Source organism: Enoplosus armatus, unplaced genomic scaffold (assembly GCF_043641665.1).
Source record: "Enoplosus armatus isolate fEnoArm2 unplaced genomic scaffold, fEnoArm2.hap1 Scaffold_286, whole genome shotgun sequence".
NCBI classification, from domain to species: domain Eukaryota; kingdom Metazoa; phylum Chordata; class Actinopteri; order Centrarchiformes; family Enoplosidae; genus Enoplosus; species Enoplosus armatus.
This window is the reverse complement of record NW_027261231.1, coordinates 1,452-18,150: the sequence shown is the minus strand read 5'-3', so window position 1 is coordinate 18,150 and position 16,699 is coordinate 1,452. Positions and strand designations below refer to the sequence as shown.

Below are 16,699 nucleotides of genomic sequence, written 5' to 3'. Positions count from 1 at the left end.
ATGCAGTTTGAGACTGAACGAGGGCCCAAAGTCAATCTTTCATTCAAAACAGGAGGAAAGGACAAGTTTTCAGTGAAAGAGGCCTGAATGTCAAGTTTTCACTCAAAACAGTTGAAAAGGTCAAGTTTTGACTGAAATAGGCCTGAACGTGGAGTTTTCATTCAAATCAGCTCCTAAGTCACGGTTTGACTCAAAACAGGTCAAATATGCAGTTTGAGACTGAACGAGGGCCCAAAGTGAAGCTTTCATTCAAAACAGGACAAATATGCAGTTTGAGACTGAACGAGGGCCCAAAGTGAATCTTTCATTCAAAACATGTCAAATATGCAGTTTGAGACTGAACGAGGGCCCAAAGTGAATCTTTCATTCAAAACAGGAGGAAAGGACAAGTTTTCAGTGAAAGAGGCCTGAATGTCAAGTTTTCACTCAAAACAGTTGAAAAGGTCAAGTTTTTACTGGAAGAGGCCTGAACGTGGAGTTTTCATTCAAATCAGCTCCTAAGTCACGGTTTGACTCAAAACAGGTCAAATATGCAGTTTGAGACTGAACGAGGGCCCAAAGTGAATCTTTCATTCAAAACAGGAGGAAAGGACAAGTTTTCAGTGAAAGAGGCCTGAATGTCAAGTTTTCACTCAAAACAGTTGAAAAGGTCAAGTTTTGACTGAAAGAGGCCTGAACGTGGAGTTTTCATTCAAATCAGCTCCTAAGTCACGGTTTGACTCAAAACAGGTCAAATATGCAGTTTGAGACTGAACGAGGGCCGAAAGTGAATCTTTCATTCAAAACAGGAGGAAAGGACAAGTTTTCAGTGAAAGAGGCCTGAATGTCAAGTTTTCACTCAAAACAGTTGAAAAGGTCAAGTTTTGACTGAAAGAGGCCTGAACGTGGAGTTTTCATTCAAATCAGCTCCTAAGTCACGGTTTGACTCAAAACAGGTCAAATATGCAGTTTGAGACTGAACGAGGGCCGAAAGTGAATCTTTCATTCAAAACAGGAGGAAAGGACAAGTTTTCAGTGAAAGAGGCCTGAATGTCAAGTTTTCACTCAAAACAGTTGAAAAGGTCAAGTTTTGACTGAAAGAGGCCTGAACGTGGAGTTTTCATTCAAATCAGCTCCTAAGTCACGGTTTGACTCAAAACAGGTCAAATATGCAGTTTGAGACTGAACGAGGGCCCAAAGTGAAGCTTTCATTCAAAACAGGACAAATATGCAGTTTGAGACTGAACGAGGGCCCAAAGTGAATCTTTCATTCAAAACATGTCAAATATGCAGTTTGAGACTGAACGAGGGCCCAAAGTGAATCTTTCATTCAAAACAGGAGGAAAGGACAAGTTTTCAGTGAAAGAGGCCTGAATGTCAAGTTTTCACTCAAAACAGTTGAAAAGGTCAAGTTTTGACTGAAAGAGGCCTGAACGTGGAGTTTTCATTCAAATCAGCTCCTAAGTCACGGTTTGACTCAAAACAGGTCAAATATGCAGTTTGAGACTGAACGAGGGCCCAAAGTGAAGCTTTCATTCAAAACAGGTCAAATATGCAGTTTGAGACTGAACGAGGGCCCAAAGTGAATCTTTCATTCAAAACAGGTCAAATATGCAGTTTGAGACTGAACGAGGGCCCAAAGTGAATCTTTCATTCAAAACAGGAGGAAAGGACAAGTTTTCAGTGAAAGAGGCCTGAATGTCAAGTTTTCACTCAAAACAGTTGAAAAGGTCAAGTTTTGACTGAAAGAGGCCTGAACGTGGAGTTTTCATTCAAATCAGCTCCTAAGTCACGGTTTGACTCAAAACAGGTCAAATATGCAGTTTGAGACTGAACGAGGGCCCAAAGTGAAGCTTTCATTCAAAACAGGTCAAATATGCAGTTTGAGACTGAACGAGGGCCCAAAGTGAATCTTTCATTCAAAACAGGTCAAATATGCAGTTTGAGACTGAACGAGGGCCCAAAGTGAATCTTTCATTCAAAACAGGAGGAAAGGACAAGTTTTCAGTGAAAGAGGCCTGAATGTCAAGTTTTCACTCAAAACAGTTGAAAAGGTCAAGTTTTGACTGAAAGAGGCCTGAACGTGGAGTTTTCATTCAAATCAGCTCCTAAGTCACGGTTTGACTCAAAACAGGTCAAATATGCAGTTTGAGACTGAACGAGGGCCCAAAGTGAAGCTTTCATTCAAAACAGGTCAAATATGGAGTTTGAGACTGAACGAGGGCCCAAGTGAATCTTTCATTCAAAACAGGAGGAAAGGACAAGTTTTCAGTGAAAGAGGCCTGAATGTCAAGTTTTCATTCAAAACAGTTGAAAAGGTCAAGTTTTGACTGAAAGAGGCCTGAACGTGGAGTTTTCATTGAAATCAGCTCCTAAGTCACGGTTTGACTCAAAACAGGTCAAATATGCAGTTTGAGACTGAACGAGGGCCCAAAGTGAAGCTTTCATTCAAAACAGGTCAAATATGCAGTTTGAGACTGAACGAGGGCCGAAAGTGAATCTTTCATTCAAAACAGGAGGAAAGGACAAGTTTTCAGTGAAAGAGGCCTGAATGTCGAGTTTTCACTCAAAACAGTTGAAAAGGTCAAGTTTTGACTGAAAGAGGCCTGAACGTGGAGTTTCCATTCAAATCAGCTCCTAAGTCACGGTTTGACTCAAAATAGGTCAAATATGCAGTTTGAGACTGAACGAGGGCCCAAAGTGAAGCTTTCATTCAAAACAGGTCAAATATGCAGTTTGAGACTGAACGAGGGCCCAAAGTGAATCTTTCATTCAAAACAGGTCAAATATGCAGTTTGAGACTGAACGAGGGCCGAAAGTGAAGCTTTCATTCAAAACAGGAGGAAAGGACAAGTTTTCAGTGAAAGAGGCCTGAATGTCAAGTTTTCACTCAAAACAGTTGAAAAGGTCAAGTTTTGACTGAAAGAGGCCTGAACGTGGAGTTTTCATTCAAATCAGCTCCTAAGTCATGGTTTGACTCAAAACAGGTCAAATATGCAGTTTGAGACTGAACGAGGGCCCAAAGTGAAGCTTTCATTCAAAACAGGTCAAATATGCAGTTTGAGACTGAACGAGGGCCCAAACTGAAGCTTTCATTCAAAACAGGAGGAAAGGACAAGTTTTCAGTGAAAGAGGCCTGAATGTCAAGTTTTCACTCAAAACAGTTGAAAAGGTCAAGTTTTGACTGAAAGAGGCCTGAACGTGGAGTTTTCATTCAAATCAGCTCCTAAGTCACGGTTTGACTCAAAACAGGTCAAATATGCAGTTTGCGACTGAACGAGGGCCCAAAGTGAAGCTTTCATTCAAAACAGGTCAAATATGGAGTTTGAGACTGAACGAGGGCCCAAGTGAATCTTTCATTCAAAACAGGAGGAAAGGACAAGTTTTCAGTGAAAGAGGCCTGAATGTCAAGTTTTCATTCAAAACAGTTGAAAAGGTCAAGTTTTGACTGAAAGAGGCCTGAACGTGGAGTTTTCATTGAAATCAGCTCCTAAGTCACGGTTTGACTCAAAACAGGTCAAATATGCAGTTTGAGACTGAACGAGGGCCCAAAGTGAAGCTTTCATTCAAAACAGGTCAAATATGCAGTTTGAGACTGAACGAGGGCCGAAAGTGAATCTTTCATTCAAAACAGGAGGAAAGGACAACTTTTCAGTGAAAGAGGCCTGAATGTCAAGTTTTCACTCAAAACAGTTGAAAAGGTCAAGTTTTGACTGAAAGAGGCCTGAACGTGGAGTTTTCATTGAAATCGGCTCCTAAGTCACGGTTTGACTCAAAACAGGTCAAATATGCAGTTTGACACTGAACGAGGGCCGAAAATGAATCTTTCATTCAAAACAGGAGGAAAGGACAACTTTTCAGTGAAAGAGGCCTGAATGTCAAGTTTTCACTAAAAACAGTTGAAAAGGTCAAGTTTTGACTGAAATAGGCCTGAACGTGGAGTTTTCATTCAAATCAGCTCCTAAGTCACGGTTTGACTCAAAATAGGTCAAATATGCAGTTTGAGACTGAACGAGGGCCCAAAGTGAAGCTTTCATTCAAAACAGGTCAAATATGCAGTTTGAGACTGAACGAGGGCCCAAAGTGAAGCTTTCATTCAAAACAGGTCAAATATGCAGTTTGAGACTGAACGAGGGCCCAAAGTGAATCTTTCATTCAAAACAGGAGGAAAGGACAACTTTTCAGTGAAAGAGGCCTGAATGTCAAGTTTTCACTCAAAACAGTTGAAAAGGTCAAGTTTTGACTGAAAGAGGCCTGAACGTGGAGTTTTCATTCAAATCAGCTCCTAAGTCACGGTTTGACTCAAAACAGGTCAAATATGCAGTTTGAGACTGAACGAGGGCCCAAAGTGAAGCTTTCATTCAAAACAGGTCAAATATGCAGTTTGAGACTGAACGAGGGCCGAAAGTGAATCTTTCATTCAAAACAGGAGGAAAGGACAAGTTTTCAGTGAAAGAGGCCTGAATGTCAAGTCTTCACTCAAAACAGTTGAAAAGGTCAAGTTTTGACTGAAAGAGGCCTGAACGTGGAGTTTTCATTCAAATCAGCTCCTAAGTCACGGTTTGACTCAAAACAGGTCAAATATGCAGTTTGAGACTGAACGAGGGCCCAAAGTGAAGCTTTCATTCAAAACAGGTCAAATATGCAGTTTGAGACTGAACGAGGGCCGAAAGTGAATCTTTCATCCAAAACAGGAGGAAAGGACAAGTTTTCAGTGAAAGAGGCCTGAATGTCAAGTTTTCACTCAAAACAGTTGAAAAGGTGACGTTGTCCTAAAATTGGTGAATCCCATTGGCAAACATACCGCCTTGTGTGGATAGACTGGGGCACCTGTCTGACGTCTGACGTACTGCGGTAAGCGTATTGCTTCACTTCCGGCTTCTGTGTCATTGGTAGCGTGTGTGTTTGGCCGCTCTAAGCTCAAACAAGTTATATTTGTTTGGTATATATTTCATTACAGCGGCTAAATAGCCGCTAACCACTTAAACGTACATTAGTTTTGCTTAACGCTGATAGTTCTCTCCTTCTTTAGCGACTTTTTCGCTAATCTCACAGTTGTTTACACACTATTCTGTCTGTTACATTAGTTTAGCAGCTAGCGATGGCTTCTCTCTCTCCTTCTCGCTCTCCTTCTCGATCTCCTGCTCTGTCCTGCTCGGTGTGTCAGATGTTTAGTTATTCCCCCGCCTCCTTTAGCGATAATGGTAAATGTAATAAATGTAGTTTATTTAGCGTGCTGGAGGCGAGGCTCAGCGAGTTAGAGGCCCGGTTCCGCACCATGGAGACGGCTGTAGTCAGCCAACCCCCAGTAGCCGGTGCGGACCGACTCAGTGTAGCTCCTGCTAGCCGTCCCCCGGCAGCTCCCGAGCAGCCGGGAAGCCAGGGAGGCTGGGTGACTGTCCGAAGGAGGCATAGCCCTCGGCAGAAGCCCACGGCTCACCACCAACCACTTCATGTTTCTAACAGGTTCTCCCCACTCAGCGACACACCCGCTGAGAAGCAGATTCTGGTAATTGGCAGCTCCATAGTCAGAAACGTGAGGTTAGCGACACCAGCGACCATAGTGAAATGCATTCCTGGGGCCAGAGCGGGCGACATTGAATCAAATTTAAAACTGCTGGCTAAGGATAAGCGTAAATACAGTAAGATTGTTATTCACGTCGGCGGTAATGACTCCCGGTTACGCCAATCGGAGGTCACTAAAATTAACGTGGAGTCGGTGTGTTCGTTTGCAAAAACTATGTCGGACTCCGTAGTTTTCTCTGGGCCCCTACCCAATTTGACCAGTGATGATATGTTTAGCCGCATGTCATCATTCAACCGCTGGCTGTCGAGGTGGTGTCCAGCAAACGATGTGGGCTTCGTAGATAATTGGCGGACTTTCTGGAGGAGACCTGGTCTGATGAGGAGAGACGGCATTCATCCCACTTTGGATGGAGCGGCTCTCATATCTAGAAATCTGACCGACTTTATTAGTGAACCAAAACCGTGACAACCCAGAGTCCAGACCAGGAGGCAGAGTCGCAGTCCTACACGCTTCTCTGCGCTTCCATTAGAGCAGTTACCCACCCAACACCCCATAATGACTGTGTCTGCCCCCCGACCACTTAAATTAATTCAACCAAAGTTAAACAGGAGAGGAGTCATTAATAAAAACTTAATAAAAATTAAGACCACTACTGCTATAGGCCAAAACAATAGGAAAATTAAGTGCGGACTGTTAAATATCAGATCTCTGTCATCTAAAGCTGTATTAGTAAACGAGCTAATATCAGAGAATCATATTGATCTACTGTGTCTGACAGAAACCTGGCTGTGTCATGAAGAGTATGTCAGCCTGAATGAATCCACTCCGCCTAGTCATACTAATACTCACATCCCTCGAGGCACCGGCCGAGGAGGTGGAGTTGCAGCCATCTTTGACTCAAGCCTGTTGATGAACTCTAGACCTAAACTGGATTATAACTCATTTGAAAGCCTCGTTATGAGTCTCTCACTCCCAACCTGGAAAACACTGAAGCCAGTCTTATTCGTTATAGTCTATCGCGCTCCAGGTCCATACTCTGAATTCTTATCTGAATTCTCAGAGTTTTTATCAGGTTTAGTCCTTAAAACAGACAAAGTCATTATCGTAGGGGATTTTAATATTCATGTGGATGTTGATAAGGATAGCCTTGGTACTGCATTTACCTCTTTATTGGATTCGATTGGCTTCTGTCAGAGGGTACAGAAACCCACTCACTGTTTTAATCACACCCTCGACCTGGTTCTGACATATGGACTTGAAATTGAACATCTAACTGTCTTTCCACAGAATCCTTTGTTATCGGACCATTATTTAATAACTTTTGAATTCCTATTACTGGACTACACGCCATTAGGCAAAAAAGTCTACACCAGATATCTATCTGATAGTGCTGTAGCTAAATTTAAGGAAGTGATTCCATCGGCATTAAATTCAATGCCATGTCTCAATACAACTGAGGACTCCTATGCTAACCTTCGTCCCTCTCAAATAGACAATGTTGTTGACAGTGCTGCAGGCTCAATGCGATTGACACTTGACTCTATTGCCCCTCTTAAAAAGAAGATAATAAAACAAAGAAAGTCAGCTCCATGGTATAACACCCAAACCCGCAAATTAAAGCAAACAGTGCAGAAACTTGAAAGGAAATGGCGCTCCACCAAACTAAAGGAATCACGTTTAATTTGGCAAGATAGTCTTAGAACTTATAGGAAGGCCCTCTGTAAAGCCAGAGCAGCCTATTACTCATCACTAATAGAAGAGAACAAGAACAACCCCAGGTTTCTCTTCAGCACTGTAGCCAGGCTGACAGAGAGTCACAGCTCTATTGAGCCATGTATTCCTATAACCCTCAGCAGTAATGACTTCATGAGCTTCTTTAATGATAAAATTCTAACTATTAGAGACAGAATTGATCACCTCCTGTCTTCAGGTGGTATCTTACCTTCAAACACAGGAATCTCAGAAATAGCTGTAAAACCTGATGTATATTTAGATTGCTTTTCTCCCATTGACCTTCACCAAATTACTAAAACTATCTCTTCATCTAAGCCATCAACTTGTCTCTTAGACCCCATCCCAACCTGGCTGCTCAAAGAGGTTTTACCTTTAGTCAGCACTTCTTTACTAGACATGATCAATCTGTCTTTATTAACAGGCTACGTACCACAGTCCTTTAAAGTTGCTGTAATTAAACCTCTTCTTAAAAAGACCACACTTGATCCAGAGGTTTTAGCCAACTATAGACCTATATCTAACCTCCCCTTTCTCTCCAAGATCCTTGAGAAAGCAGTCGCCAACCAGCTGTGTGACTTTCTACATGACAATAGGTTGCTTGAGGACTTTCAGTCAGGTTTCAGAGCTCATCATAGCACAGAGACAGCACTGGTGAAAGTTACAAATGACCTTCTCACTGCATCAGACAAAGGACTTGTCTCTATACTTGTTTTGTTAGATCTTAGTGCTGCATTCGACACCATTGACCATCATATCCTATTACAGAGACTGGAACATTTAATTGGCATCAAAGGAACCGCACTAAGCTGGTTTAAGTCGTATTTATCAGATCGATCTCAGTTTGTACATGTTAACGATGAATCCTCCATGTACGCCAAAGTCAGTCATGGAGTTCCACAAGGTTCTGTGCTTGGACCAATACTATTCACCTTATATATGCTTCCTTTAGGGGATATTATTAGAAAACACTCCATACATTTTCATTGCTATGCAGATGATACCCAGCTATATTTATCGATCAAGCCAGAAGAACCTCATCAGTTAGCCAACCTCCAAGCATGCCTTAAGGACATAAAGACCTGGATGACCTGTAATTATCTGATGTTGAACTCAGACAAGACAGAAGTTATTGTTCTTGGCCCTGAACACCTCAGAAATACAATATCTAAGGATATTGTTACCCTAGATGGCATTGCCCTGGCCTCCAGCGCCACCGTGAGGAATCTCGGAGTTGTCTTTGATCAGGACATGTCCTTTAACTCCCACGTAAAACAAACTTCACGGACTGCCTTTTTTCACCTCCGTAATATTGCAAAAATCAGGAAGATCCTGTCTCAAACCGATGCAGAAAAATTAGTCCATGCATTTGTCACGTCTAGGCTGGATTATTGCAATTCCTTATTATCAGGCTGTCCCAATAAGTCCCTGAGGACTCTCCAGCTGATCCAGAATGCTGCAGCACGTGTACTGACAGGAACCAGGAAAAGAGATCATATTTCTCCTGTATTAGCTTCTCTGCACTGGCTCCCTGTAAAATCTAGAATAGAGTTTAAAATCCTTCTCCTGACCTACAAAGCTCTTACTGGTCAGGCACCATCATATCTTAAAGAGCTCATAGTACCTTATTACCCCACTAGAGCACTCCGCTCCCAGAATGCAGGGCTGCTTGTGGTTCCTAGAGTCTCCAAAAACAGAACAGGAGCCAGAGCCTTCAGCTATCAAGCTCCTCTCCTGTGGAATCAGCTCCCAGTTTGGGTCCGGGAGGCAGACACACTCTCTACTTTTAAGAGTAGGCTTAAAACTTTGCTTTTTGATAACGCTTATAGTTAAGGGCTGGCTCAGGCCTGCCTGGACCAGCCCCCTAGTTATGCTGCTATAGGCCTACACTGCCGGGGGACTTCCCATGATGCACTGAGCTTTCCTCCTCTCCCTCTTCATCTTTGCACATTCATCACAGTCCAATGCATGTTACTAACTTTATTTCTTCCCCGGAGTTTCTTTGTGCTTTGTCGACTCGTAGGTCGCTGTGGATCGTGGTCCTGGTACGCCTGGGTGCTGCTGCTGCCATGGGCCTGCCTGACTCCCATCACTACAGTTATTATGTTTAGTCGTAGTTCTGTCACTATTAAAGCTCCTATTATTAATCTCAGCTAATATTACAGCTATTTCTACTGTTAGTGCTGCCATACATCTTTGCCTACCTATCTGTCTGTCTGTCTGTCTGTCTATCTGTGTCTCTATGTCTATCTCTCTGTCTCTGTCTGTCTCTCTCTCTCTCTCTCTCTCTCTCTCTCTCCCTAAAACCCAACCGGTCAAAGCAGATGACCGCCCACCTAGAGTCTGGTTCTGCTCAAGGTTTCTGCCTCTTAAAAGGAAGTTTTTCCTTGCCACTGTCGCCAAAGTGCTTGCTCATGGTGGGAACTGTTGGGTCTCTGTAATAACATTATAAAGAGTCGGTCTAGACCTGCTCTATTTTGTAAAGTGTCATGAGATGACTTTGTTGTGATTTGGCGCTATATAAATAAAATTGAATTGAATTGAATTGAATTGAAAAGGTCAAGTTTTGACTGAAAGAGGCCTGAACGTGGAGTTTTCTTTCAAATCAGCTCCTAAGTCACGGTTTGACTCAAAACAGGTCAAATATGCAGTTTGAGACTGAACGAGGGCCCAAAGTGAATCTTTCATTCAAAACAGGTCAAATATGCAGTTTGAGACTGAACGAGGGCCGAAAGTGAATCTTTCATTCAAAACAGGTGGAAAGGACAAGTTTTCAGTGAAAGAGGCCTGAATGTCAAGTTTTCACTCAAAACAGTTGAAAAGGTCAAGTTTTGACTGAAAGAGGCCTGAACGTGGAGTTTTCATTCAAATCAGCTCCTAAGTCACGGTTTGACTCAAAACAGGTCAAATATGCAGTTTGAGACTGAACGAGGGCCCAAAGTGAATCTTTCATTCAAAACAGGAGGAAAGGACAAGTTTTCAGTGAAAGAGGCCTGAATGTCAAGTTTTCACTCAAAACAGTTGAAAAGGTCAAGTTTTGACTGAAAGAGGACTGAACGTGGAGTTTTCATTCAAATCAGCTCCTAAGTCACGGTTTGACTCAAAACAGGTCAAATATGCAGTTTGAGACTGAACGAGATCCCAAAGTGAAGCTTTCATTCAAAACAGGTCAAATATGCAGTTTGAGACTGAACGAGGGACAAAAGTGAATCTTTCATTCAAAACAGGTCAAATATGCAGTTTGAGACTGAACGAGTGCCCAAAGTGAATCTTTCATTTAAAACAGGTCAAATATGCAGTTTGAGACTGAACAAGGGCCCAAAGTGAATCTTTCATTCAAAACAGGAGGAAAGGACAAGTTTTGACTGAAAGAGGCCTGAATGTCAAGTTTTCACTCAAAACAGTTGAAATGGTCAAGTTTTGACTGAAAGAGGCCTGAACGTGGAGTTTTCATTCAAATCAGCTCCTAAGTCACGGTTTGACTCAAAACAGGTCAAATATGCAGTTTGAGACTGAACGAGGGCCCAAAGTGAATCTTTCATTCAAAACAGGAGGAAAGGACAAGTTTTCAGTGAAAGAGGCCTGAATGTCAAGTTTTCACTCAAAACAGTTGAAAAGGTCAAGTTTTGACTGAAAGAGGACTGAACGTGGAGTTTTCATTCAAATCAGCTCCTAAGTCACGGTTTGACTCAAAACAGGTCAAATATGCAGTTTGAGACTGAACGAGATCCCAAAGTGAAGCTTTCATTCAAAACAGGTCAAATATGCAGTTTGAGACTGAACGAGGGACAAAAGTGAATCTTTCATTCAAAACAGGTCAAATATGCAGTTTGAGACTGAACGAGTGCCCAAAGTGAATCTTTCATTTAAAACAGGTCAAATATGCAGTTTGAGACTGAACAAGGGCCCAAAGTGAATCTTTCATTCAAAACAGGAGGAAAGGACAAGTTTTGACTGAAAGAGGCCTGAATGTCAAGTTTTCACTCAAAACAGTTGAAATGGTCAAGTTTTGACTGAAAGAGGCCTGAACGTGGAGTTTTCATTCAAATCAGCTCCTAAGTCACGGTTTGACTCAAAACAGGTCAAATATGCAGTTTGAGACTGAACGAGGGCCCAAAGTGAATCTTTCATTCAAAACAGGAGGAAAGGACAAGTTTTCAGTGAAAGAGGCCTGAATGTCAAGTTTTCACTCAAAACAGTTGAAAAGGTCAAGTTTTGACTGAAAGAGGACTGAACGTGGAGTTTTCATTCAAATCAGCTCCTAAGTCACGTTTTGACTCAAAACAGGTCAAATATGCAGTTTGAGACTGAACGAGATCCCAAAGTGAAGCTTTCATTCAAAACAGGTCAAATATGCAGTTTGAGACTGAACGAGGGACAAAAGTGAATCTTTCATTCAAAACAGGTCAAATATGCAGTTTGAGACTGAACGAGTGCCCAAAGTGAATCTTTCATTTAAAACAGGTCAAATATGCAGTTTGAGACTGAACAAGGGCCCAAAGTGAATCTTTCATTCAAAACAGGAGGAAAGGACAAGTTTTGACTGAAAGAGGCCTGAATGTCAAGTTTTCACTCAAAACAGTTGAAATGGTCAAGTTTTGACTGAAAGAGGCCTGAACGTGGAGTTTTCATTCAAATCAGCTCTTAAGTCACGGTTTGACTCAAAACAGGTCAAATATGCAGTTTGAGACTGAACGAGGGCCCAAAGTGAAGCTTTCATTCAAAACAGGTCAAATATGGAGTTTGAGACTGAACGAGGGCCCAAGTCAATCTTTCATTCAAAACAGGAGGAAAGGACAAGTTTTCAGTGAAAGAGGCCTGAATGTCAAGTTTTCATTCAAAACAGTTGAAAAGGTCAAGTTTTGACTGAAATAGGCCTGAACGTGAACTTTTCATTCAAATCCGCTCCAAACTCACGGTTTGACTCAAAACAGGTCAAATATGCAGTTTGAGACTGAACGAGGGCCGAAAGTGAAGCTTTCATTCAAAACAGGAGGAAAGGACAAGTTTTCAGTGAAAGCGGCCTGAATGTCAAGTTTTCACTCAAAACAGTTGAAAAGGTCAAGTTTTGACTGAAATAGGCCTGAACGTGAACTTTTCATTCAAATCCGCTCCAAACTCACGGTTTGACTCAAAACAGGTCAAATATGCAGTTTGAGACTGAACGAGGGCCGAAAGTGAAGCTTTCATTCAAAACAGGAGGAAAGGACAAGTTTTCAGTGAAAGAGGCCTGAATGTCAAGTTTTCACTCAAAACAGTTGAAAAGGTCAAGTTTTGACTGAAAGAGGCCTGAACGTGGAGTTTTCATTCAAATCAGCTCCTAAGTCACGGTTTGACTCAAAACAGGTCAAATATGCAGTTTGAGACTGAACGAGGGCCCAAAGTGAAGCTTTCATTCAAAACATGTCAAATATGCAGTTTGACACTGAACGAGGGCCCAAAGTGAATCTTTCATTCAAAACAGGAGGAAAGGACAAGTTTTCAGTGAAAGAGGCCTGAATGTCAAGTTTTCACTCAAAACAGTTGAAAAGGTTAAGTTTTTACTGAAAGAGGCCTGAAGGTGGAGTTTTTTTTCAAATCAGCTCCTAAGTCACGGTTTGACTCAAAACAGGTCAAATATGCAGTTTGAGACTGAACGAGGGCCCAAAGTGAATCTTTCATTCAAAACAGGTCAAATATGCAGTTTGAGACTGAACGAGGGCCCAAAGTGAATCTTTCATTCAAAACAGGAGGAAAGGACAAGTTTTCAGTGAAAGCGGCCTGAATGTCAAGTTTTCACTCAAAACAGCTCCAAACTCACGGTTTGACTCAAAACAGGTCAAATATGCAGTTTGAGACTGAACGAGGTCCGAAAGTGAAGCTTTCATTCAAAACAGGAGGAAAGGACAAGTTTCAGTGAAAGCGGCCTGAATGTCAAGTTTTCACTCAAAACAGTTGAAAAGGTCAAGTTTTGACTGAAATAGGCCTGAACGTGAACTTTTCATTCAAATCCGCTCCAAACTCACGGTTTGACTCAAAACAGGTCAAATATGCAGTTTGAGACTGAACGAGGGCCGAAAGTGAAGCTTTCATTCAAAACAGGAGGAAAGGACAAGTTTTCAGTGAAAGAGGCCTGAATGTCAAGTTTTCACTCAAAACAGCTCCAAACTCACGGTTTGACTCAAAACAGGTCAAATATGCAGTTTGAGACTGAACGAGGGCCGAAAGTGAAGCTTTCATTCAAAACAGGAGGAAAGGACAAGTTTTCAGTGAAAGCGGCCTGAATGTCAAGTTTTCACTCAAAATAGCTCCAAACTCACGGTTTGACTCAAAACAGGTCAAATATGCAGTTTGAGACTGAACGAGGGCCGAAAAGTGAAGCTTTCATTCAAAACAGGTCAAATATGCAGTTTGAGACTGAACGAGGGCCGAAAGTGAATCTTTCATTCAAAACAGGAGGAAAGGACAAGTTTTCAGTGAAAGAGGCCTGAATGTCAAGTTTTCACTCAAAACAGTTGAAAAGGTCAAGTTTTTACTGAAAGAGGCCTGAACGTGGAGTTTTTTTTCAAATCAGCTCCTAAGTCACGGTTTGACTCAAAACAGGTCAAATATGCAGTTTGAGACTGAACGAGGGCCCAAAGTGAAGCTTTCATTCAAAACAGGTCAAATATGCAGTTTGAGACTGAACGAGGGCCGAAAGTGAATCTTTCATTCAAAACAGGAGGAAAGGACAACTTTTCAGTGAAAGAGGCCTGAATGTCAAGTTTTCACTCAAAACAGTTGAAAAGGTCAAGTTTTGACTGAAATAGGCCTGAACGTGGAGTTTTCATTCAAATCAGCTCCTAAGTCACGGTTTGACTCAAAATAGGTCAAATATGCAGTTTGAGACTGAACGAGGGCCCAAAGTGAAGCTTTCATTCAAAACAGGTCAAATATGCAGTTTGAGACTGAACGAGGGCCCAAAGTGAATCTTTCATTCAAAACAGGAGGAAAGGACAAGTTTTCAGTGAAAGAGGCCTGAATGTCAAGTTTTCACTCAAAACAGTTGAAAAGGTCAAGTTTTGACTGAAAGAGGCCTGAACGTGGAGTTTTCATTCAAATCAGCTCCTAAGTCACGGTTTGACTCAAAACAGGTCAAATATGCAGTTTGAGACTGAACGAGGGCCAAAGTGAAGCTTTCATTCAAAACAGGTCAAATATGCAGTTTGAGACTGAACGAGGGCCCAAAGTGAATCTTTCATTCAAAACAGGTCAAATATGCAGTTTGAGACTGAACGAGGGCCCAAAGTGAATCTTTCATTCAAAACAGGAGAAAGGACAAGTTTTCAGTGAAAGAGGCCTGAATGTCAAGTTTTCACTCAAAACAGTTGAAAAGGTCAAGTTTTTACTGGAAGAGGCCTGAACGTGGAGTTTTCATTCAAATCAGCTCCTAAGTCACGGTTTGACTCAAAACAGGTCAAATATGCAGTTTGAGACTGAACGAGGGCCCAAAGTGAATCTTTCATTCAAAACAGGAGGAAAGGACAAGTTTTCAGTGAAAGAGGCCTGAATGTCAAGTTTTCACTCAAACAGTTGAAAAGGTCAAGTTTTGACTGAAAGAGGCCTGAACGTGGAGTTTTCATTCAAATCAGCTCCTAAGTCACGGTTTGACTCAAACAGGTCAAATATGCAGTTTGAGACTGAACGAGGGCCCAAAGTGAAGCTTTCATTCACAACCCCAGGTCAAATATGGGAGTTTGAGACTGAACGAGGGCCCAAGTGAATCTTTCATTCAAAACAGGAGGAAAGGACAAGTTTTCAGTGAAAGAGGCCTGAATGTCAAGTTTTCACTCAAAACAGTTGAAAAGGTCAAGTTTTGACTGAAAGAGACCTGAACGTGGAGTTTTCATTCAAATCAGCTCCTAAGTCACGGTTTGATTCAAAACAGGTCAAATATGGAGTTTGAGACTGAACGAGGGCCCAAGTGAATCTTTCATTCAAAACAGGAGGAAAGGACAAGTTTTCAGTGAAAGAGGCCTGAATGTCAAGTTTTCACTCAAAACAGTTGAAAAGGTCAAGTTTTGACTGAAAGAGACCTGAACGTGGAGTTTTCATTCAAATCAGCTCCTAAGTCACGGTTTGACTCAAAACAGGTCAAATATGCAGTTTGCGACTGAACGAGGGCCCAAAGTGAAGCTTTCATTCAAAACAGGTCAAATATGCAGTTTGAGACTGAACGTGGGCCGAAAGTGAATCTTTCATTCAAAACAGGAGGAAAGGACAAGTTTTCAGTGAAAGAGGCCTGAATGTCAAGTTTTCACTCAAAACAGTTGAAAAGGTCAAGTTTTGACTGAAATAGGCCTGAACGTGGAGTTTTCATTCAAATCAGCTCTTAAGTCACGGTTTGACTCAAAACAGGTCAAATATGCAGTTTGAGACTGAACGAGGGCCCAAAGTGAAGCTTTCATTCAAAACAGGCCAAATATGGAGTTTGAGACTGAACGAGGGCCCAAGTGAATCTTTCATTCAAAACAGGAGGAAAGGACAAGTTTTCAGTGAAAGAGGCCTGAATGTCAAGTTTTCATTCAAAACAGTTGAAAAGGTCAAGTTTTGACTGAAATAGGCCTGAACGTGAACTTTTCATTCAAATCCGCTCCAAACTCACGGTTTGACTCAAAACAGGTCAAATATGCAGTTTGAGACTGAACGAGGGCCGAAAGTGAAGCTTTCATTCAAAACAGGAGGAAAGGACAAGTTTTCAGTGAAAGCGGCCTGAATGTCAAGTTTTCACTCAAAACAGCTCCAAACTCACGGTTTGACTCAAAACAGGTCAAATATGCAGTTTGAGACTGAACGAGGGCCGAAAGTGAAGCTTTCATTCAAAACAGGAGGAAAGGACAAGTTTTCAGTGAAAGCGGCCTGAATGTCAAGTTTTCACTCAAAACAGTTGAAAAGGTCAAGTTTTGACTGAAATAGGCCTGAACGTGAACTTTTCATTCAAATCCGCTCCAAACTCACGGTTTGACTCAAAACAGGTCAAATATGCAGTTTGAGACTGAACGAGGGCCGAAAGTGAAGCTTTCATTCAAAACAGGAGGAAAGGACAAGTTTTCAGTGAAAGAGGCCTGAATGTCAAGTTTTCACTCAAAACAGTTGAAAAGGTCAAGTTTTGACTGAAAGAGGCCTGAACGTGGAGTTTTCATTCAAATCAGCTCCTAAGTCACGGTTTGACTCAAAACAGGTCAAATATGCAGTTTGAGACTGAACGAGGGCCCAAAGTGAAGCTTTCATTCAAAACATGTCAAATATGCAGTTTGACACTGAACGAGGGCCCAAAGTGAATCTTTCATTCAAAACAGGAGGAAAGGACAAGTTTTCAGTGAAAGAGGCCTGAATGTCAAGTTTTCACTCAAAACAGTTGAAAAGGTTAAGTTTTTACTGAAAGAGGCCTGAAGGTGGAGTTTTTTTTCAAATCAGCTCCTAAGTCACGGTTTGACTCAAAAC

General features: G+C 41.8%; 1 protein-coding gene across 1 annotated transcript; it reads left to right on the top strand.

Annotated features, from left to right (window-relative positions):
• Positions 1-5,110: 5,110 nt before the first annotated feature.
• Positions 5,111-5,971, top strand: LOC139307233 (uncharacterized; the record flags this gene model as incomplete). The annotated part of the gene is made up of 1 exon (XM_070931080.1): positions 5,111-5,971. A coding segment is annotated over one exon (861 nt), but the record flags the coding sequence as incomplete, so codon positions are not given.
• Between the last annotated feature and the right edge of the window lie 10,728 nt (positions 5,972-16,699).